Source organism: Nomascus leucogenys, chromosome 3 (genome assembly GCF_006542625.1).
Source record: "Nomascus leucogenys isolate Asia chromosome 3, Asia_NLE_v1, whole genome shotgun sequence".
Classification (NCBI taxonomy): Eukaryota; Metazoa; Chordata; class Mammalia; order Primates; family Hylobatidae; genus Nomascus; species Nomascus leucogenys.
The window spans coordinates 8509572-8531667 of record NC_044383.1 but is presented as its reverse complement, the minus strand read 5'-3'; the positions used below and the strand labels follow the sequence as shown (position 1 = coordinate 8531667).

At 55.2% G+C, this 22096-nt stretch overlaps 1 protein-coding gene across 12 annotated transcripts in view; it reads right to left on the bottom strand.

Moving 5' to 3' along the window:
• The window catches only part of CTBP2 (C-terminal binding protein 2), a 173972-nt gene that overhangs the window by 3617 nt on the left and 148259 nt on the right, over positions 1-22096 (bottom strand). For 11 of the 12 annotated variants that reach the window (XM_030805703.1, XM_030805720.1, XM_030805747.1 and 8 more), the window contains 7 exons: positions 11712-11866; positions 11324-11468; positions 6329-6535; positions 2890-3104; positions 2293-2423; positions 1641-1768; positions 1147-1264 (listed from right to left, as the gene is read on the bottom strand). In XM_030805703.1, the coding sequence (XP_030661563.1) occupies positions 1147-1264; positions 1641-1768; positions 2293-2423; positions 2890-3104; positions 6329-6535; positions 11324-11468; positions 11712-11866 (1099 nt within the window). Of the gene's footprint in view, positions 1-1146; positions 1265-1640; positions 1769-2292; positions 2424-2889; positions 3105-6328; positions 6536-11323; positions 11469-11711; positions 11867-14051; positions 14075-22096 lie in introns of those variants that run through there. The other variant, XM_030805758.1, reaches the window with a different exon arrangement.

Sequence of the window (22096 nt, the reverse complement as noted above, 5' to 3'; positions counted from 1 at the left end):
CTGAGGGCCAAAAGGACGGGACTGGAGGAAATGTGAAGACAGCCACATGACCTGCAAGCACCGGCATAGCTTCTTCAAGAGTGTTGGAGCCTTCATTACACAAACTAAATGCACCCTGGTCGTCACTATGGCTACAGCAGGGGACATGTGGCTGGCGATGTTTTCAATCATCGTGAGTGGGAGTGGGCGGTGCTACTGGCATCCTGTGGGTAGAGGCCAGGGATGCTGCTAAACGTCCTACAATGCACAGGACAGGACAGGCCTCCTACAAAAGAATGAAGAGAATGATCTGGCCCCAGATGTATCTATTGCCAAGAGCTAGAAACCCTGGTTTAGAGTATGCAAAATTTTTCTTAAGATTCAAGGCTGCAACTTCATTCATTTATGCATGAGGGGGCTACTGATTTTCCTGGGAAGCCAGCAATAATGGGGGTGCGGGGTAGGAGAAAACCGATTCGTGCATGGAAAATAACACAAAAGAAACCACTTCTCCCTGTGAGGGCTCCTGTCTTTACCCCACTCTGCGTTCCCAAACATGGCTCCAGTTTCTCAGCTGACCCAAACTACAGGATGCCTTCCGTGGACATAAGATTCAAATTAGAAAATGAACTTGCTCACAGGCCTTTGCACTTGAACATCTTATCTACATATACCTTTCTCTTTGAGAAGCCCCCCCCTTTTGTTTGGTGGTGGGGTGGGGTCGAGGGGGTGGCGGCGTTGTCTCTGTGGCCTAGGCTGGAGTGCAGTGGGTGATCTCGGCTCACTGCAATCTCCACCTTCCAGGTTCAAGCACCTCTCCCACCTCAGCCTCCCTAGCAGCTGAGATTACAGGTGTGCGCCACCACACGTGGCTGGGAAGACTTTTGGTTTTAAGATGGCTTTAGAATGATAGGCAGTTCGTAGCACCTGTGGTCAATCACATCTGACCGAACACACCCCCTTTTAAAATAGGAGCTTCTGTTTGTTCCATGAAATTAGGCATTGGAAGAAATGGGGGCAGTGTACACAGTTCCTGCTGAGAAGGCCGATTGTTCTGACCCTGCCTTAGCATCTGTGGGAGGTAAGCTGCCCCCAAGTTTGGGCTTCTCTCCCTGGCCCCGGGGTGTGGTGCTCACAGGCTGAGACAAAGTCAGTTCCTCTTCTCACCTGTATGTGGCACCATTGAGCTCAGGATGAATTGCTTGTTGGTCTATTACTGACCAAGGCGCTGATGTGACAAAGAATTCCTTGTTCACACAATTTCTTAAGCTTTCTGGGATGCGACCTAGAGTAAGATGATTAAAATTAATCATATTATTTTTACAAATCACAGTTCAACATTACACCTGTAGCTGCTTATGTGGGGAAATAAGCATTTGTAAAGATGTAGAACATCCAAAGGCCCAAGTGCTTGAGCTCTTCAACACTGACCTTCAGCCTCTGTCTGCCCTGAGTTTATAATGTCTGGGACTAAAGGGAATGGTTCCCTTTGTGAAGTTTAGTTCAGGGCTTACATAAATACACAGGGCCCAACTCATATAAATTTGATGCTAAAAGTGAATTCTACCTGTCGAGAGCCGCCTGTAGCCAGCAGGATGGGAGCCAGCTGTGCTGTGGAGCTGAGGCTGCCCTTGGCAGGCCAGAGGCACGGAGGGGCTCACCTGTGATGGCTCGGCGGATCTCGGTGGCAGCTGCCTCCCTCATCTCCAGTGACGCCTGCTCACTGTACCAGGCAGTGTGAGGAGTGCAGATGAGATTTGGGGCATCTTTCAACGGACCCTGAGCAAAGCTAGAAAAATGTAGAAAAAACAGAGTAAGCGGGAAACGTCGCATACGCTCCCTGCCCTCCTCAGCACGAGGAAGCTCTTGGCCATGTAGAAAAGTAGCTACATAGATAGCCTGGATACAGGAACATCTGTGATGATATTTTATGAAGGCTGGGAATTTTTGAATGTAATTATCAAAATTGTGTAAGAACAGGATAATGGGTAGATCAAAAAGCCCAATTCTATTGAAGGCTTGTCCTGCCTAATCCAGGGCAGAGATGATGCCTGTCTGTCTAAAGACCAGAACCACCACCACACCCCCACCAATTTTCTGCCTCTCCTTTCACTGATGACCTCTGGGAACCTTCCAGCCCTTTTACAATTAGAATTCAGCACAATCCTTAGAAGAACAGAGACTGTAAATGTCACCTCTGGAGTTTCCTGCCCAGGGACCTGTTTGGGAAAAGGGCCTCAAGTTCAAAGCGTGGGGGTCAGGTGTGGAGTTGGGCCCTGTGGGCTACTGGTAGGCGGCTGGGGCAACACGCACCTGAAGGGTTCCGACTCATGCACGTCGAGGGCTGCCCCTCGTATCCTGCCCTCCTTGAGGGCTTGTGCTAAGGCTTTCTCGTCCACCAGGCCACCACGAGCTGCGTTCACAAGGAATGCTCCCTGCCTCATCTGTGGAAGGAAAGAAAAGCCGGTTACAGGCACACTGGCATGGTGGAAGCCTCTTGTACTAAGGTTTCAAGAAGAAAGCTGCAAGCTAGTTTTGCTGGTCTGGTGGTTTAATGTGTGTGCTGCAGTTTGAGGGAAGGGAGTGGGAAGTTTTGGTGGCGGCTGGAAGCCAGGGCCGTTGCTGCTGATCCTGAGAGGAAGCGACACAGTGGAAAGGCTGGACTGTGCCGAGTGCTGGCCTCTTTGAAGGCTCTGGGAAGCTTCTGAAGCTGAGTCCTGGCTAGCGCCTGTCCTCCTCTGCTTAGGAAGGGGCTTCACCTGGCTTGTCACTGGTTTGTTGCAGGGCCTCTTCCCTGCCCAACAGTGTATCCAGAAACCATCTCCCTTGCCCTCCGTGTCCCTCTTGTGCCCACAAACAAGTGCTACCACCTTTTGACAGAAGCTTCCATGGCATCTATTTTCAAATTACCTGCTTTATGGTAAAGTCATTGATGAGGTGGTGGTTATGTTCGTTGAGATTGCAGTGCAAGGAGACGCAGTCGCTCTGATACAGCAAATCCTGCAGGGTGTAGACCCTCTGCACGCCCAGGGACCGCTCGATCCCATCCTGCAAGTAGGGGTCATAAAATATGACGCTGAATCCAAAGGCCTTGGCTCGAACTGCAACCGCCTGCCCCGTGCGACCTGTACAGAAACAGAGCGTCCAGGTGAGTGAGGCCACAGCCCGCGCCCCAGCGCTGCCACCTCCATTGCTTCTGAGCTGAGTCCGGGCTTGCCATCCCCGCTGGTAGCTGCTGCTGGAGAAACCGTGTGCCCAAAGCTTAGTGAGGCCTGAGGTGAGCACTGCCCGTAAGGGGCCACCATGGCCGATGTAGGACAGCTGAGGACCACAGTGCTTGCTGCTTATACTGGCTACAGCAGGGTTTTTGTTAAAAACAAAACAAAACAACTCTTCCTTGTTATGGACATTTTCAAACACAATTCGAGTGTTCTGAGAAGCCCACATGCCCCTCCCATCAGCACCCGTGTCCTCCGTTCCCACTCCGCTCCCCACTTCTTGTGTGCACTGCAGGCTTCTTAACATGAGCTTTGTGTCTGAAAAACTTGCTCTCAATGTAACAGGGAGTGATGTCCTGCCTCCTCATCACCGGGCTCGCTCCTGCGAACGGTGACATGAGCACAATGGCTCCCTGCAGGCTGGCCCGAGTGCAGACTGGCCACGTGCTACTGTGTTCTGGGCGGGAGGCAGGGCACATGACCATTAGGCCTGGACCTGGCCCACTGGTGGGGCCTCGCGCCCATCTGCAAGTATGCAGCCTGGGCCTCCCGCCGGCTATGTCACAGGATGAGGAGGTGTCTCCCACTCCCCAACGGCTGTCATTTCATAAACCCATGGGGTCCCCTCGATAGCACCTCCAGCTTCCCAGAGCAGTTTTCAGCATTTTGAAAACAAAATGGTTAGTGTTGATGCTCTACTGGTTCTCTTGGAGATCACGGAAGGAATCTTTAAAGCCATGGCTCCAAGATACAGGCGGGAGAAAGACAAAGATGCGCATTTCCGAGCAGACGGCCCGTGTTCCAGGGGTACCTCAATGCTGCAGCAGCTCCATCTAACTGACGGCCTGGCTAGGACAACTGCCGCAGTTTAGAACAAAGGTTGAATAAGGCCAGTCTGATCAGGGACAGCTGCAGGGCAACTAGCATAGCAAGGCACAAACCATCACGCCTCTCCTCATCAGTGTCACCCCTTATAGCAGGCAGCACTGGACGGTGGCAGGGACGGAGAGATGGCTCTCCGACACACTGGCAACATGAGACTGAGGACCCCAGCCTGCAACTGCTGGGAGCTGACACTCCACAGGACCCCCGTCTGCCTGCCCCTGTTCCTGCAGCCTCCATCCCCCTCATGGCGTCTGTGCATGAACATGCTTCCATCAGTGGGGCTCACACTCTGCAGATCCAGGGCCTGGAGGGCCTGTGGAAAAGCAGCCCAGAGCACCAAGCTCAGATTTGAACCGTGCCGACTGCTATTTTTTTTTTTTTTTTTTACAAGTTCACAAACCCCTTGAACTTTATCCATAAGATTTTCTGATGACCCAATGACTTAATCCCCAGTCCCTACCGAAGAGACCTGCTCCCCCGTCACAGCGCCCCCCGGCCCCCCACGCTGCCTATTTAAATGCACAGCTCCCACAGGCCGCCTTTCCTTCAGTTTCTGTCCATGCCCCTAGCCCCAGGCTGCCCTCTCTCGGCAGCACCATCCCACCCCGCCTGCTGCACTGAGCCCCCTGGGCCTGGGGAACTCTTGCTCAGTGGAACCCGAGGCCAGCAAAAGCTCTTAGCCCAGGATAGCTGCGGCAGTGACAGTCCTGAAGGCTGCAGAGACACCTGGAAAGGGAACAAGGAGACCATGACAGTCCCTGTGCTGAGGATCCAGGGTGGTGGTGGCAGTGGTTAGTGTACAGTCTTGAGAAAACAGGGCGGCGGCAGGGGGCTGAACTGACCTCTATACACCGAGGGTTTTTAAAGTTGAATGACAAGGGCACAGCTACAGGAACGACCCCGAGAAGAAGTCCCGTGACGGCTGGAGTCAGAAGCCCCTGAAACAAGCACTTCCCCAGGGAGGCCCCACCGTGCACCCAGGGTGCTCGACCACCCCCAGGCTCTGCAGCCTGGTCAGAGACCACCGAGGCCCCAGGAGGGGCTTCAGAGATGGAGTTGAAGCTGCATCTCTGAGCCATGAGACCCAGTGGGGCCTGGACAGAGGGAGCCTGGTGTTCACACACCACATTTGCTTTCTAACAAAGTCAAAACACGGTGGGTCCTTTTAAAAGATCCCCAGCACCCGGCACTTAAACTCAGACCCCAGGTCGGGCAAGGCCAGACCCAGATCATAGCCTGTACTGGGGACAGAAAGATGTGCACTCCTGGAAGCGTCCAGCAACTTCTCTCTTGTTCAAGTGGCACCCCAGGTCCAGAGCGGGGCTTGTTGGGAGAGGCGCACGGGGGCTTCGTCCTGAGAGGCGTGGAGCTCCACGCAAGGGCTGAGCAGCAGCTGCAAGTCTCCCGGAGGCCAGAACATTACTGGCCCCGTGTGCACATGCGCCTTCTTGGAGTCCCAAAAGGCAGATACCATGTATCCCACCAAATATCTACTTACAGATTGGGAAATTGAGGCAAAAAGCTCAGGTAATTCCCACAAGGCCACAGAGCTGGTAAGCGGTGGGGATGAGATTCAGTGGCAACGGGCCGAGGTCTCCTGGGTGCGGTGCAGACCCTGATGGTGAGCAGGGTGGGGACCTCCTCGAGCCCCCGTGGAATCAGGCTGCTTACCATCACCTTCTCCTTGGCACTGGTCCCCCACCACCCTGCTGAAGACCCTCCTGGGCCTCTCCTCACGTCTCCTTTTCCTGCCCCTCTCTCAGGAGAGCCTTCCAAGCTGATGGTCTGACTGTGCCACCCCAACCTGGCATTTGAAGGCCTTCAGGAGTGAGGCCGTGCCCATAACCCGGGTCTCCACTGAACCGCCAGCCCCTACGCGAGCCCAAAGCCTGGCTGCTTCTCTACGACACACCCCCATACAGCTCCTGCCCTTCACCCCTGCCCAGGGAAATTTAGTGGGCACAGTGCCTTGCCTGCTGCCCCACAGCAGAGAATGCTGTCCTGCCAGACACCGCAGACAGCAGTGGACACGCATTCTTCCAGAACCAGCCCAGATCCTGCCTCTAGGGTGAGTTCCCTGATGGGTGTTGACTCGGATCTCCTACCCCGTGCCACACGGGGAGGGTGCTGGCCCTGCCTGCCCTGGCTTCTCAACAGCACGCTGGGGTTGCCTTTCCCGAGGGGTCCCCGCTACACCAGCCCCAGTGTCGGAGGGGTTGGGGGTCGGCACAGAGGGTGGCACGTACCAAAGCCGATGAGGCCCAGCGTCTCCCCACGGATGCGGGCCGCTCCCGAGGCCACCTCGCGGATCTGCTCCACGCTCTGAACCCGTGTGCCTTCCCGCAGTGCCTGGTACAGCCACGTGTTCCTCCGGTACAGATTGAGGATGTGGCAGACGGTGGAGTCCGCTGTCTCCTCCACGGCTGCGGACGGGATGTTGCACACAGCAATTCCTGAAAGGGACGAGGCCAAGGCCGGAGATGAGAAAACCTCAAGATCAGCGGGGAAGCCCCGGGGCTGCCAGCCCGCCCTCCTGAGACAGGGTTGTTGGCACCGGGGGAGGCCCACCTTATCGTCTAGCAGACTCGGGGCTGGGCACGTGGGCGGTAGGCCCTCCGGCTCTGATGCTTGGGAGGCTCTAGCCCCAACATCCACCGCTCCCTCCCAAGGAGGACTTTTGCTCCAGGACGTGGCTCACGACCAGCCCAACTCCTATGGCTGATTTTGGGCCTGACTGGCTTCCTCCTGGGCTTGCGCTGAGTCCCAAGAAAGGACCCGGAGTGGCAGGAAGTGGCTAAGTGGGCCTAAGACCAGACTCCTCCAGGTGGACCCCACTCAGACTCAAACCCCTCAGAGTCTCCCTCATGGAGCTGGCAGGGGTGACAAAGAATGGCTTTTGGTTTTAAGGTATGCTAACAGTTTGATACAAAAAAACATACGTTTCAAACATACTGGTTTTAAAAAAACACCTCCACCCCCACACGGATGCGAGGGCTGGCCCCGGGAACGGAACTGATGTCCGAAGCGTGTGCACAGTCGCCCTGTGGTCCTGTGCTCAGCACCCTGCTCTGGTGGGAAGAACTCCGAGCAGACAGGATGCCCTCCCTGCCCCGTGGAGCAGCCTTCAGGTCAGGGCCGAGGGTGGCTTAGGGTGAGCCCTCTGGCCCCACACGAGCTGCAGAGACCAGGGTCAAGTATCTCCCAGCACGAGGCAGCTGTGGCGTGGAGAGTTAACCCAAGTCATAGGCAGAAAGGGCCCTGACATTAACCCTCCTCAGCCAGAGGGTGTCTGGGGAAGAATGAATGACTGCCAGATACAACAGGGGTGCAAGCAGGCAGAGGGCCAGGCTGGGAACGGCTCCTCCCTACACCCGACAGGTGGAGATCCAGACGCCTGCTTGCAGCAGAGACCAGAGGGGCCGAGCCAGGGGTGGGGCTCCAGAAGGTGGGCTCAGCAGCCAGCCTGTGGCTCCCAGTTGACTCTCTGAGGAGGGGTGTGGTTATCTGGGCACCATGTCAGCCCAAGTGAAAAGGTTCCCTCCTAATCGCAGGTTTGGTACCCCCTAGGAGTGCCTCTCCCAGCAAGGGGTGCCCAAGGCACTGGGACAGGGCCACCTTTAAGGCCCTCTATTCCTTTAGAGGACTATCCACCCAGGATTCCTCTATCTTAAGTCCTGAAGATTGGGGTGGGGACAGCAATCACCAAGGCAGCTTCTTCAGCTCTACTGGACAGGAAACAAGACTGGTGGGTGCCGCAAACCCACTTTCTAGACAGCTGAGTCTAGAAAGGGCCACCCCTAGGTCTAGGGCCTTGAGAGTGACTCCCTCAGCAGGACACACAGCTCAGAGAAGGTGAAGCCACCGTGAGCGGGTCACCCACCCACCCAACGTGGCCACTGAGGGCTCCTCTGCGCCACAGACACTCGCCAAGGGAACAGTGTGATTGACTGTGACTGAGGCCGACCAACTTTCCCACGAGCTGGATGCCAAGAATCTTGCAGGAAACAGGCCTCGTTCATTTGAAATAGCTCAGCAGAGAAGCTGCGGCTTGATCACATGCCATGTTATTATTAGAGTCAGACAGACTGAGGCCAATGCCAGAGGTTCAAGAAAATCTTTGGCGGCTGGGACAATTTTCATTCCTCGGGCGGGCTAAAGCCCAGCAGGGAGGCCCCGCAGCAGAATCACCCTCAAGGACACTGGCTCCGTGCTGCTGCCGGGGCTGGCTCGGCCGCGCTGCCTGGCGTGAGCGGCAGCAGCTCCTCCTGGGAGATGAGCTGATGCTGGCTGAGAGACTCCGCAAGGCCACGTGTGTAAAGGCACCCGGGTGGGCGTGGCACAAAAAGGCAGGTTGAGGCAGGACATCCGGTCAGTCTTCTCACCGAACTTGGACATTCAGCTCCTTGGTGCCAAGTGCTCCCCGGAGTGCAGAGTTCCAGGACGGGGAGAGGGTGCAGGAGGAAGAGCTGCGGCCACTGCCTGGGATGGAAGAACCTTCCCACCCGGACCGCAGCGGCGCCACAGCCAGGAACCTCCATAACCTCACCGCCCTCTCGGAGGGAGCATCTTCTTAGCTGTCCTGTATCGCTCCGTGGATGCAGCCTCCCTTCTGGATGAGTCAAGCTGATCCTTCAAGTGCCACACCATGGGTGGCTCTGACACTCGCAGGCTGGGCCTCCCAGTGTCCATGGAGCCTGGAAAACGGCCCCAAAAAGGCAAGCTGCTTTTCTCTCACGGTCAATGCCATCGTGCTTTGATCCCTCCACGACTGCCACTGGCACAGAAACCACATAAACCAGCTTGCCAGAGGCAGCGGGGGTGGGGAGGGGTGTAGGGCCCTCTCGAGGTCTTCCCCTCGTGTCTTCCTGGCTGGTGGGGAGAAGTGCAGGTGAGCAGCTTCCTCCAGCCTCGCCCTGCTCTTGCCATGAAGCGCTGACTCTCGCCCATCATTCCAGGGTTGACATCTCAGAGCCTTGCAATCCCGGAAGGCGTCACCAGAGGCCTAGTGCGCTGCCTCGTGCAACACGGAGGGCCCTGTTTTCTGGGCCTGCCAGGGACCCTCTTTCATCAGGAGAGGGCCTGCCTGCAGCCACCTGCCGCTCCCAGCCCTCAGCACAAAAGGCCCGCTGACCGCATGACGTGGCGAATGCACTCGGAGACAAAGGACGTCTGGACAGTCTACACTCAAAAAGGGCCCTTCAAAAGGGCCCCGCAGATGTCTTCCAAGTGCCCTTATCAGATGGGACCAGGATCAATGAAAATCCACCACTCACAGCCCTTCCACATTTTCCAAAACCGCAGTCCCTGGTCCTGGTCTTCTTCTGTGGGTCTCAGAACTCAGGAAACACAACCTCCCATCTCACCCCTCTCAGGCCCCCCGTCATTGAGGCCTTGGTGCCTTTCTGGCCCCACTGCCTGTGAGGGGCACTTCTAGAAATGGAGAAATAGGAAGTCCCACAGGCAAGGACCTCCCCTCTCTGCCTGGAAAGCAGCGGCTGGTCCAGCCGAGGAAGGGCAGGGTCAGCACCCATATGGGCCCGGGAGCTGTGTGGTGAGGGGCCGACGTGCTGGAGAAGCAAGAGGTGTGCGGGGGACAAGGATTTGAGAGCCCCTGGCACATGAAGCTGTATTCTCCTCTGCGTTCAAACTTGGGATTTCAGCTCTACCCAGAGCACAAAGGACATTTGTTTTCAAACAAAAATTCCCTTGTTTGTGCCAGGGAAAGATGGAAAATTTTAGTTTATATTAACACGCTTTTGAAGACTCACATCTTCCGGAGTGTCTTTGTTCCAACAGAGGGGCTCAGAAGGACACCGTGGCTGGTAGCAAGTAAGGGGTGTGGGGAGGGTGAGGGGTGGATGTGTGAAGCTGCTGCTTCCAGGACCCTAAGGGGTCTGGAATCTGAGTGGCCCTCTCTCCTTCCCTGGCCTTTTGCTTTGGGATTTGCCCGTGGGGCAGCCCCACCCCACTGCGTCCTGACCCCTGTGAGTATACAGGCAGTTCCACCGCTTGCCTGGCTCCCCAGGCCTGCTCCTGACACCAAGACCTACCCAGTGCTTCCAGTACCTGGGTGCTGCCCCGAATGGCAGTGAGGGATTCAACTAAGATTCTGACCCATACACTCCATGCCCCAGGCTAAGGCTGTGGAGAGACAGCTGGAGCCCATGGGGGTGGCCTCCCTGAAAACGTGGCCGGCGGTGCCCGAGGGCAGGATTCTCAGATGTATGTAATGCTCCGCTCACACACGGAGCCGATCTGACACGCAGCCTGTCCCGGAAGCACCGGGGCCCACTGGGGCCTTAGCCGATGGGAGAGAGGTGGGGAAATAGCGCCTGGGCTATTCCTGGAGCGCAGGAAGGGCTGCTCCGAGGCCAGGCTGTTGTCTGGACCACTATGCCTGGGTTCTGAGTGGTTTTGAAGTATTCCTAAGCAGCCTCATGAATTTGGGGCAGGCACCTCAGCACTCGTAAGGCAGAGTACGGCCCCCACCCCCAAAATGCAGGGGTGGCGTGTTCCAAACACAGAGCAAACACAGTGCCCACCTGGCCCTCTCCCGAGGACGCTCGATGCCAGCAGTCTGCTCCTCGTGCCTCTGCACTCAGCGCTCATGAGCTCACACCGGGTGCTGGGCAGAGGCCCCCTCAACATGCACCCCCAGCCACAAGTGCATGGGGCCAATAAGCAGCTTTGGAGCCCCCAACTCTGGGTTCGCGCCTGCTGCCTCTGCTTTTCTTCGGAAGCCTCTGTCATCAGCTGTGTTGGGCAGGGGTCTACCTGCTTTGGTGCTGACCTGGGCCAGATGCTGCTAAGGCTGTCCCAGAGCGGGAGGCCCAGGTTCCCATGTAGACAGGGGCCTAGAGCTATGCACACAGCAGGGGTAGTTTAGGGGACACACCCAGTAGAGGTGGTTTAGAGGACATGTGGCCAGTCGCATTCTCCCCTCTGGAGGTGGCACTGGGTGTCTCCAAATGGAGCTTGTGCCAGCTGGGTGTTGCTCTGAGGGCAGAGATGCCTCACAGCCCAGCAGACCCCACACAGGGGCCAGCAGGGACAATCCTACCCGTGTCATGTGAAGGCAGGGCCGGCAAGGTGCTCCACAGCCCGGCCTGGAGGCAGCCACCTTGCTACAGCCAGAAGCGGCTGCTCCATGGTCCCAGTTCCAGCTGCTTCTCCGAGCCCACCCAAGCAGGGCCCACGGAGCTCCGGACAACTCCAGGCAGCCAGCGCTGGCTCGCACTCACCGAGCTCGCCGGCAGCCTTGATGTCCACGTTGTCGTAGCCACTGCCTATCCGCACGATCACTCTCAGGGCCTTGAACTTTTCCAGGTCCTCCCTGGTGAGGGTGATGGTGTGGTACATCATGGCACCCACGGCTTCGTTTAGAACCTGTGTGGGAACAGAGCACAGGGTCGGAGCCCCACCCCGTGCAGCCCACTGGCGCCACCTGGCCTGGCCCCCTGGCCCTATCACCCTTGAACCCGAGGCAGAGGAGTTCAGTAGGAAAGCAGGGAACAGGGGTTTTGGGGCCTGCCGGTGACTTGGGGCGATCTAATGGGGGGATGCTGGGGAGGGCCGGGGAGGAAACTGCCCAAGGTCAGTGCAGCCCCTGGCCGGGCAGGGTGGGCCCACCTTCTCGTGGATTTCCTGCGTCGACTGTGCGTCACAGAAGGCCACAGTGGCCAGGTCCTTCAGGATGGGCATCTCCACAGTGCAGTCACGGCCGTCCAGCAGCGCCACCAGGGGGCGGGGATGCAGGGGGCCGTTCATGATCTGGGGGCGGATACCTGCAAGGAGGGAAGCGGTGAGCACAGTGGGTGGGTGCCTGGGGCCACAGGGTGCGTGGAGGGGCAGCTCCCCACTCATCACTCAGGGCAGGGCTTGGGCAAGCAAGGGCGGCGGAGCAGCGAGGGCCCCATCTCTACCTGCATCACCTCCCGGGGAGCCACTGTCACGAAGGGGAGCCACTTCCCAACCACTTGCGGCTCTGGTTGGAGACACACACGGCTGCTTCCAGGCCAGCAGACCATAGTCCCAAGAGCCTCAGGACCATGGGGCCCCGAGGCCAGCACAGGTTAGTCCAGCACAGGACGGGTCCCCACACCACGTGCCTCCCCCAACCTGCACCGGCACCAGCTGCCCCTCACATAATATGACAGGAGATAAGGCATGTGTATCTGAGGGAACTTCCTGGGGAGGCCCTGCACAAACAGGCAGCCTGGGCAGGCTCCTCCAGCCCCTCTCACCTGCGCTGGGTGAGGAGAAAGGGTGAGTCTGGGGCAGGGAAGGTATGCCCGAGGGCAGGAAACCCCTAGAGGCTCAGGAAAGCAAACTTCTCAAAGGACCACACAGCAAGCAGCTCTCTAGACAGGCCGGAGCCATCATATTAATCCTGACAGACTTCCTGGTGCTGCCAACAAGGTGAAGGGACAGCTGTGAGGACAGAGGGGCAGGGGCGACCCCAGGAAGGGCCCCAGCGGTCCTTCCCACAAGTGCAAGTACAAATTCTCCAGCAACTTCACCTGGACCAGCGCGGCTGCATCTAGATGTTCAGCAGGGCGGTGGAAGGCCTTAACCTGCCACACTACAGATGCACATGCTTGCGCCCCGTGCACATACAGGGCAGACACCCTGCAGGACCCGCCCAGGATGCAGCGAGGGCCGCAGGGCCTCTTTTCTCTCTTTATTCTGTGCAGCAAGCCCAGCAGGCTCTGAAGACCTCAGAGACAGAGAAGCAGCATTTTCTCCAACAAAAACTGCCCCCTTCAAATCCATCCTTGGATTTTGTGGGTCCTCCTGACCATCTGCCCAAACCTCAGATCTTCAAGACCCACACCCTGGACACAAGAGAACAAGTACCTGAGGTCCAGAGGTGCAATCCGCTGAGATGCCAGGAAGGGGCAATGTCTCTTGTCAAATTAGAACTCTTTAGCCTCAGATTAAAGGTTTGGGGCTCATCAAGTTTTCAGATATCCAGATCAACCCTGATGGCGGCCTTACACCCCCATCCCCTCCCTCCCTCTGAGGCTGGACGGTCCAGGCCATTGCTCCAGGCTGAGCCCAGCCTGGTGACCCACCATGGGTAACCCAACCAGGAACGTGTGACATTCCCGGGATCGCTGGCCTTTGATCCCAAGGCAGCAGGCTCAGGGTCCCACGAGCTAAAAGCAGGAGACTTCCACGAAGGCCAACTCCATCTGTGTGGCCTCCGCCTTCCAGCCCTAACCTCCTCAAAGGCTCTTGGTAGTCCCCAAGCTGGCCACTTGGTAGGGACGATGACTGGGACCCCAGCCACGGGAGGCTCCTGCTGGACCACCAAGGCTCATATTCCGTTAGCCACACGCTCGGAGCCGAGGAAGGAAATACCCCTCCACTGGGGCTGTGTCTGCGTCCTGTTAAGACTATACACGGTGCTGCGGGGGGACGGCCCAGGGCACCCGCACCAGCCCTGCATGGAAGGCCGTGCTCGGCCAGTGGGCCTTGGGATAATTGTCTCTTTGAACACAAAGTATAAAAAAGGCTTTTGTCCCGGCCTCAGAAGAATGGGCTGGGGGAGCCAGGGCCACAACCAGCCCTGCATGGCCCCCAAGCTATGTGCAGTTCTCCTGCCACCCCCGGCTGGGAGGAATCATGGGTCCCTGTCAGCCCTGAGTGGCAGCTGCACCCGACGCTCAGACACCAAAGACGCACGTGTACCCAGTCACTCCTGCTGCTGCCCTGATACCCAGGTCCCCAAAGCAGGGTGTCCACATGGATCCCCACTCCAACATCCTTCTGCACCAGGAAAACAGGGCAGGGTAGGGGGAAAATAAGGCAGGGACGAGGGCCAACACCCCTGTGTCCTCACCAGCCCACGACCCGTATGAGTGGACAGGAAGTGTGCGGCAGAAAGCTGGGCACCCCCTCAGCTCATCCGCGCGATCCGCAACAGCACCGTCACCTGACGAGGAACCCGACACACATGGCTCCCACCTGGGCTCCTCTTTTCTGCTAAGAAACTGGTACAACTGCCAAATTCCAAAAGATTCTTTCTCTTTCAGTACACTCTTCTGGCCCCCTACTTGAGGTCTGAGGGCACAATCCTGTGGGGCCTGGAAGTCCTGGCCTCATCCCCCAGGCGGTCGCCCACACACAGTGAGGAACACCCCAACTTCACTTTCAGGGGTGCTGGCAGGATGGTTATCGGAGTGAGTGCCTGATCATAAGAAATCCAAGCTGTTCATTAAACAGTAGCCACACAGGAAAACAACGCTGGGCGCAAGGTGGGAATCCAGAGCCGCTGATGTGTCTGGGGAGCCTGAGAGGCCATTGTCACAAGATGTCCATCCACAGCATCATCAGTGCGTGGATCCGTTACCAGGGTAACAAACTCCAGGTTGCCTAGCGATCGGCTCCCTCCCCGACACCGGTTGCCTTTCTCGTTGGTGAAACCCACCCTTTACCCTCCCTGATGGCCGGGCATGCAAAACGTGGCTGAGGCTGGCCCAAGAGACCTGTCCAAGGTCTGAGGCTCGAATCCTGGCAGCAGGTCCTGCATGGAAAGGCGGGAAAAGAGAAAAGCAAATGGGTTCTTGTACTGAGAAAAGATGCCAGGCACGATGGCCAGAGTTGGAGGGCTGGGGGTGGGCGAGATGCTCGCGTGTCCTGCATGAGGTGCAGGGATACGGAGGCCACAGGAGACCGCTAGCCCTGGGCATGAGAGCTTAGCTGGGACAGTGCCAAGGTTTGCTCTAGAAAGGAAAGCACCATCTTCCACGTGCTCCTTCAGTCCCAGAAGGAAACTGTCCACCCACACACCAGAGAATCTAGACTGAAATTCAAGCCCTTGCCTAGCAGCCGCTGCCCCTACAGGCTTGCTGGAGCCTGGGGCAGAGGTTTCTGGAAGAGCTCATATGGAAGATCTCATATGGAGAGATGAAGGTGCAAACAGATCCCCCATATTACCTCACACAGGATTCCTGACACCTCTTTCAGGCTTCTGACAATTTGAGCAAGTTTTTAACATATTAGGATGTAACTGACACATACAGTAAGATTCATATACATTAAGATGGAACACGACCCTTTCAGGGACGTGGGGTCCCCAGGCCCAGTGGGGGAGGATTGGGAATTTGCGAGGAGAAATCCTAAGATGCAATATGTAACAAGGGCTTCGGAAGAACTGGGCTTTATGCTAAAAAGCCATGGCTTCCAGTTGCTATGCACAGCTGAAGGCCTTTTCCATGCACACAGACCACAAGGCTGACAAGAGTCCTGCAGTGCTGCTGTTCTTCCCACTTCACAGCCCGGGAGTCAGAGCTCAGGGTGGCCCCGTACCACGGTGCACAACCACGAGGTATGAGGAAACACTTGTGGACAAGGGTCACAGGGCCCTGATGCCCTCTATGTGCTATTTTTCCTTTCTACCATCTCCCACCAGTAAACCTGCCTTGTCCATTTCAGGACAATTCTACCTGCAACTGGACACATCACGGAAACGACATCAGTGCCTTACTGTTGACAGCTTGCCCACAGTAACTGTGTAGAGCAGAAAGCCCTGCCGGCTCCCCTGGTATCAATTACTATCGGGTTTCAGGCTTGCATGTGCACCAGGACGGCCCTGCCCCTCCATCCGGGATGCGCTGTGCACCAGCTCGAGGCAGTGCTGACGCCCATCCCTGGGCCTGGTATTGCTTAGCGCTGCAGCTGCAATAAGTAATTGTGAGATGAGAGATGCTCAGTCAAAAACAAAGACAACAACAGGCCCAACTGCTGGAGTTTTGTGAACAGTAACCAGACACCCGGGAAAAGCAAAGTCTGCGGATCTCACAGATCCTAAGGCAGGTAGATCTCAGGGCGGATGGCGGAAGGATCTGGAGCTGGAAAATGCTACATTTCATTGTGGGGAGCTGCTGCTTTCTCGGAAACAGGCAGACAGGCCTGGAGTTGACCTTCTGGCTCAGTACTATGCAAGGCAAATGGGATGTTCCCCTGAGCAGTCACCAAGAAGGAACTGGATTGATCCTGCCACAGAAAGCTGCCTGCAGTGTTTCTGAGACCCGTTTTCCAGTCTTCCTAGACATTGTGTGAGCTAAGGTGACATCCTTCCAACAGAAATTCTCATTATTTAAAAATGATCTAAATGGGTTTCTGTTGCTTGCAGCTCAAGACAAACTGCCCCAGGGTGAAGGCTTTCAGGATTTTAGGCTTCCACCCCAAAGCAAAGCAGCTGCAATGATCATTTCTGACATAAGAGGCAAAGGCTGGCTCTGGCTTTTTTTTTTTTTTTTTTGGAGACAAAGAGTTTCACTTTTGTTGCCCAGGCTGGAATGCAATGGCACGATCTCCGCTCACTGCAACCTCCGCCTCCCAGGTTCAAGTGATTCTCCTGCCTTAGCCTCCCAAGTAGCTGAGACTACAGGCATGTGCCTGGCTAATTTTGTATTTTTAGCAGAGACGCGGTTTTGCGATGTTGGCCAGGCTGGCTTCCAACCCCTGACCTCAGGTGATCCACCCGCCTCGGTCTCCCAAAATGCTGGGATTACAGGCAATGAGCCACCGTGCCTGGCCGGCTCTGGCCTCTTTTTTAAAACTCACTAGATTTTATGGAAGTTTCCTGACACTGCAGCAGTCTCAAGACACCAGTGCCTGAGTCACTCCCTGTTCCTGACAGGGGCTACGGCTGCCCAAGGACAGACACTGGCCACATACCCCAGGGTTGCCCCATGAAGCCCCTGCAGGTTGCAGTCTTAGAGCTGACCGAGCCATCACATTCATAAGAACCGCTGCTCAGTCACAGCAGTGGCATTGCAGAAGGGAGCCTCTGTGGAATGAAGGCAGTTGCTGGAATTTGCCGGGTGCCTTCACCAGCTGCCCTAACACAGATATTGTAAGAAGTACCTGGATCCTTCCACAAACGGGAGATCCAAGCAGGCCTTCCAAAGATTCCGACAGAAGGCGTCAAGAGTGCTGCAAGCAGCTCTGAGCTGTACAAAGTAAAGTAGAGGTTCCTCTTCAAAGACTTTCCTCCCGGTCTAATTAGGAATAAATACTAACTTCTCTTAGAGGCAAAATTTATTCAAAGATCTGTGCTAATGTTCTTAAATATTTGCTAGCCGTAATAAGGAAATCAATGTACTTTAATGTTCTTAGCTCCTGCAATTTAGCCTAAATATTTGCCCTAGCATGCTTATACTGGTCCAAGCAAGCATTAGGTCATAGCCTGTTCCTCTTCCTTATTTGAAGGTGTTTTTACCTTTCTCAACATTCCACAAGTTACTTCCTCCTTCCTTTGTTCCCCTCTACCTTTGCCTCTTTAAAAAAAGTTCTAAGTTGCTAACCAATCGGGACAAATAGAGAATGTGAGTTCCCATTCCAGCCAATGGAAACTGGACACAGCAGTAGGGTGGACATGTCAGGTTATAAATGACCCTGTTGGGTGAACTCTCGTGGGAAAACTGCAGAAGAGTGTACCCTTTCTGCGGAAAGTAAAAACGGCCTTACTAAATAATGTTCAAGTGCTATTTCTTTATGGCACCGGGGAACAAGCATTTCAAACAGAGCCAAGCGATTCAAGGCTTCATCAGCTCCTATGACCCGCAGGTGGCCTGGGAGGTGGGAGAAGCCTAACAGCAGGTGTGGCTCCCAGCCCCAGGCACAATGATCCAGGTAGAAAGAGGAGACAAAACCACACAAGCTCCAGAGGCCGGGGCGGGACAGGGAGTGACCCAACAGAGCTGAACCTGAGGACCCGCCTGCCTCCAAGGAAGCCCCACTTGATCTCACCGATCCCACCACCCTCAGAAAAGCTTCCTCTTAAATGCGGCCTGCTCCCCAATTAAATGGCCGCTTTTGCAATTCAGCATGACCCGATCCTCACTGGCTGAGCTCAGCAGACCTGATTTCTAGAAAGCCAGACACAGAATCAGAACTAAGGTCTGCTAAGAGTGTTATTTCAGAGGCTTGGGTTTCTACAATATAAAACTGAAAATTGTGACAGGGCCCAGCTGGGGGCCAGATACTGATGCTGGGACATACGCAAGTGCCTCTCAGACACTTGGCATTAAACTTGTAAACACAGCTGCCTCAATGGGCCTACAGGCCAGCCCGGCACACAGGGCTGTGGGGCTCTGAGCGGGGGAAGGCGGTCTGTGGAAGCCTCGTGTTGTCAAGGTAAGAGATGCCTCCCTTGCTTTGTAAACATGTTTAACCATGGTATAAAAGCTGTTCTAAACCGTCAGACGTGGGATCTAAACAACAACAAATGTTCTGCAGTTGGCTGATCTGGAAAGTGAGCAAGCCACGGTGACTCCCCTTCCTTGTGTCCCCAGTAGCCAGGAAGGTGCCTGTTCCCACGGCAGCTGCAGAGAAGACTGTGGGCAACAGGCATCTCCCCTCTGCCTTTCACGAGAAGGACCACAGGAGCAGGGTGCTGATGAGCGGGTGGCTCCGGGAGCGGCTTCAAGGCATGATTTGGAAGAAAATCTGTGTTGCTAAGAGTGGCACTATTTTAAGGTTAAAAAAAAAAAAAAAAAAAAAAGCAACTGCTATTGGAAATCTCAGCTTTGTTTCTATGCTGTTATCTGCTTTTTCATTTGGCAAATGGGTTTTCTCTCTGCGTTGTTTCTGGGAAGCTCTCCCAATGCTGCGTCCACTTCTTTGCCCAGCTTCCCAGAGGCTGCGATTTCATTTTACAGTCTCAGTAACGTATAGGTAGCATGTGCTCCCCCAGAATGACCCAATCCTGGAGTTTTAAGTGTCACCTGACATGCCCAACAGATTGCAAATACGCAACCCTTATCTCTCTTTCTGCATTCACGGCAGACATCACTAATCAATCCCCACATTCTTCCTGAAGCCAGGACCTCAGCCCTGGAGTGGCATCACACACACCAGGCTGTTGAAACCTGGCCCAACTGAAAATGATTTAACTCAACCTTGGACAAGGACTGGCCTGAACCAGGCACTGGAAGACAGCGTGAGGAGAGAAGGAGAGAGCAGCATGGTACAAAATGAGTGCCAGGGAATTTAAATAATGAAGTACACCTTCTAAACTTAGAAAGTGGTGATGGCTGTGCCATCACCGTGTACATCCTTAGCAGCTATAGGGATTATCCATATTTTCTCCAGTGAGGTACAACCAGGTAGGAAAAAGCTCGCAATCCGCCGCATATTCAGCCAGCCCACTCCCCACACTAAGAACACCAGGATCTTAGTCTTCCAAAGTTGGGCTCTTACTTGTGAACAATTTAAAAGGGTTTATGGCAAAGCGTTCATGTGAATTATCTCTCAAGTTCCCCCTGCCTTTCTGTAAGGAGGGAAAAAATTGAGTGTTGGGAAATCTAGCTTCACCAAGGCCTCTGAGCACCCAGGGCCTGTGCTGTTTGGGGTGCCCCACACCAAGTGGGCTCCCCAGAAGGCTGGATGTGCCCCATGGGGAACCTAGCTTTAAGCTACTCCTCGGCTTCTGAGTTTGGCATTCTCTGCAAAGTCAGCTGGAGGTTTGGTGAAGAAATGGCCACAGGAACGCCTTGACATATAATTTCTTTTTTTTTTTTTTTTTTTTTTTTTTTTTTTTTTTTGAACGAGTCTGCTCTGTGCCAGGCTGAGTGCGTGGCAATCTGCTCACTGCAAGCTCCACCCCGGTTCACGCCATTCCTGCTCAGCCTCCGAGTAGTGGACTACGCCGACCGGCTAATTTTGTATTTAGTAAGACATTCACTGTCTGAACTACTGTGATTCGCCCCTCGCTCCAAAGTGGATACAACGTGACCACCCGCTAGATTGCTCTAAAAAACATGTATCTGAATGAGTCACAATGTGACACGTGAGAGGCTCCCAGGTAATCCCCCTGTCTTTATCCAGCCAGTCAGGTGCAGTCTGGTGCTCCCCAGAGCCTGGGCCATGTTGTCAGGCCCCCGAAAGCTTTCTGGGTGATCATGTTAATAACCAAGGGCATGTGTGGTATCTTCCAGGGTTGGAAAGAGATGCCTAGACCCACACTATCAAGTTCAGAAAACACACAAAATACAAACCCCCCTGAAAACGAAGCTCATCTGCAACCCTAGAAAGACAAGCACGTGCAGTCACTTCAACGGGTTCCTCGGAGCCCCTGGGGAAGCTGCAGCCTGCACCCTGCAGTGTTCACGCCACGCTGGACAGAGGAGCACAGAGGGCCCTGAACACAGGAAAGTGACAGGTATTTTCCCGGTTTGTAACAGAGTTTAAAATCAAAACAAAACCAAGAGTGATGTTAGGTGCTTGGAAGTGCTTTTAGGCACTGGTGGCTTTTTGGAAGCCCAGACACCATCCTGTTGGCTGCCTCTGGTGTTGAGTGTTCAGGCTCCGTCACCTTCACCTATCCCTGGGTGCAGCTCATGTTCTGGGGTGAATTTTTGCCTTGAGGAAGCAGGTGCCATCCACCCGGGGCAGATCCAACAACCCCACCCAGCCTGTGTGAATGCAGACACTGCTGACTCACTGGGCCTGAAAGATCCATGAAGGGACATCACCAAAAACGGCGCCTTAGAAGGCATTCCCACAGGGAAGCAGCCAAGGACGTGAGACTCTGCTTCTATTTTTGGTGAGACGCGCTACGTGTGCGAGATTTCCCCAGCGGCCCAGCCTCACATGGGTGGTCCTTGGGCTCCGGGAGGGAGAACAGGATGTGGGGATAGAAGCCGGGGCAATAGCCAAGCCTGAGGAGCAAGGAGTGAGGATTGTGGCTCCCCACTGGGTGAGGCTCTGCGACATACCCTCCTGCTTCCCAACACGGGGATGGTCCCTGCAGGGACGGGCGGTCAGGATCTTATGCACAGGATGGGGACACTCTCAGCCACCACTCTGGCTGGGGACACGCATCGTCTGAGTCCCCTGTCCAATAAACAGTTGTGGTGGAATCTTCCAGGAGGACTGTTTGTTCTCTTCCTGCGGGCACGCCAAGGTCAGATGCGCCCTTGGGTTCCAACTCCCCCACCTGCCTGTGTGCACACCCCACTCGTGGCGGCTCCTCCAAGCCTCTGTGGAAGAGATGAGCCTCAGGGCATCGCCAAAGACTAAAAATTGCGGTTGTTGTTTTTTTTTTTGAGATGGAGTCTCACACTGTTGCCCAGGCTGGAGTGCAGTGGCACGATCTCGGCTCACTGCAACCTCTGCCTCCTGGGCTCAAGTGATTCTCCTGCCTCAGCCTTCCAGATGGGGTTTCACCATGTTGGCCAGGCAGGTCTCAAACTTCTGAACTCAGGTGATCCGCCCGCCTCGGCCTCCCAAAGTGCTGGGATTACAGGCATGAGCCACCGCGCCCAGCCAAAAGACTAAATTTTAAGAAGCACGAACCTGCCAAGGACCAAAAGGGGCTCCCACGTGACTATCTGTTCACCCTGGTGAACTCACTTGTCAAAGCCAGGACTGGCTGGTCCACCTAACTCACTCCTCCCTGGGAGGTACCCACCTAGCCTCTCCAAGCTGCCGGCCAGCAGCAAAGAATGCTATGACTATGGCGATGGGCCTTCTGTCCCGAGGGTGGCAGCTGCCAGCATGTGGTTCGAGCCCACAGCTCCTGAACTATGAGACTCTCAATTCAAAGGCCCAAAGCTCCGAGTTGTGAGGTGGTCTGGAGCCTGCTGGAGAGACCACCAAGAATGCCCACCGCCTGCTCAGCCTCACCTGTAATGAAAACTGGCTGCCTGTAGCCAAGGGGCCGCCTGGGACACCCCTACTTCACATACCCTATGTGGGCAGGGTGCATTCTGTGCCACAGTAATTAGACACAGACCAGACTTTCCCAGGATGTGCCTGGAAGCTGGGGGAATACCTGAGACTGGAAATGCCTGAAGTTGTAAAATAGTGAGTCTCGTGCCTGGCACCGCTGCTGTCAGCCTCTTTTCCTTAATTGGTTTTCAATACTTTATTGCAGCAATAAAATCACCTATGCACCAAGAACCCAAACACACAGGGAGTCACGTTTCTGGTAACAAAGGGATGGTAAACAGTCAGCTCCTTATACCATATGCTGAGCATCATGACCATGGAACAGAGCC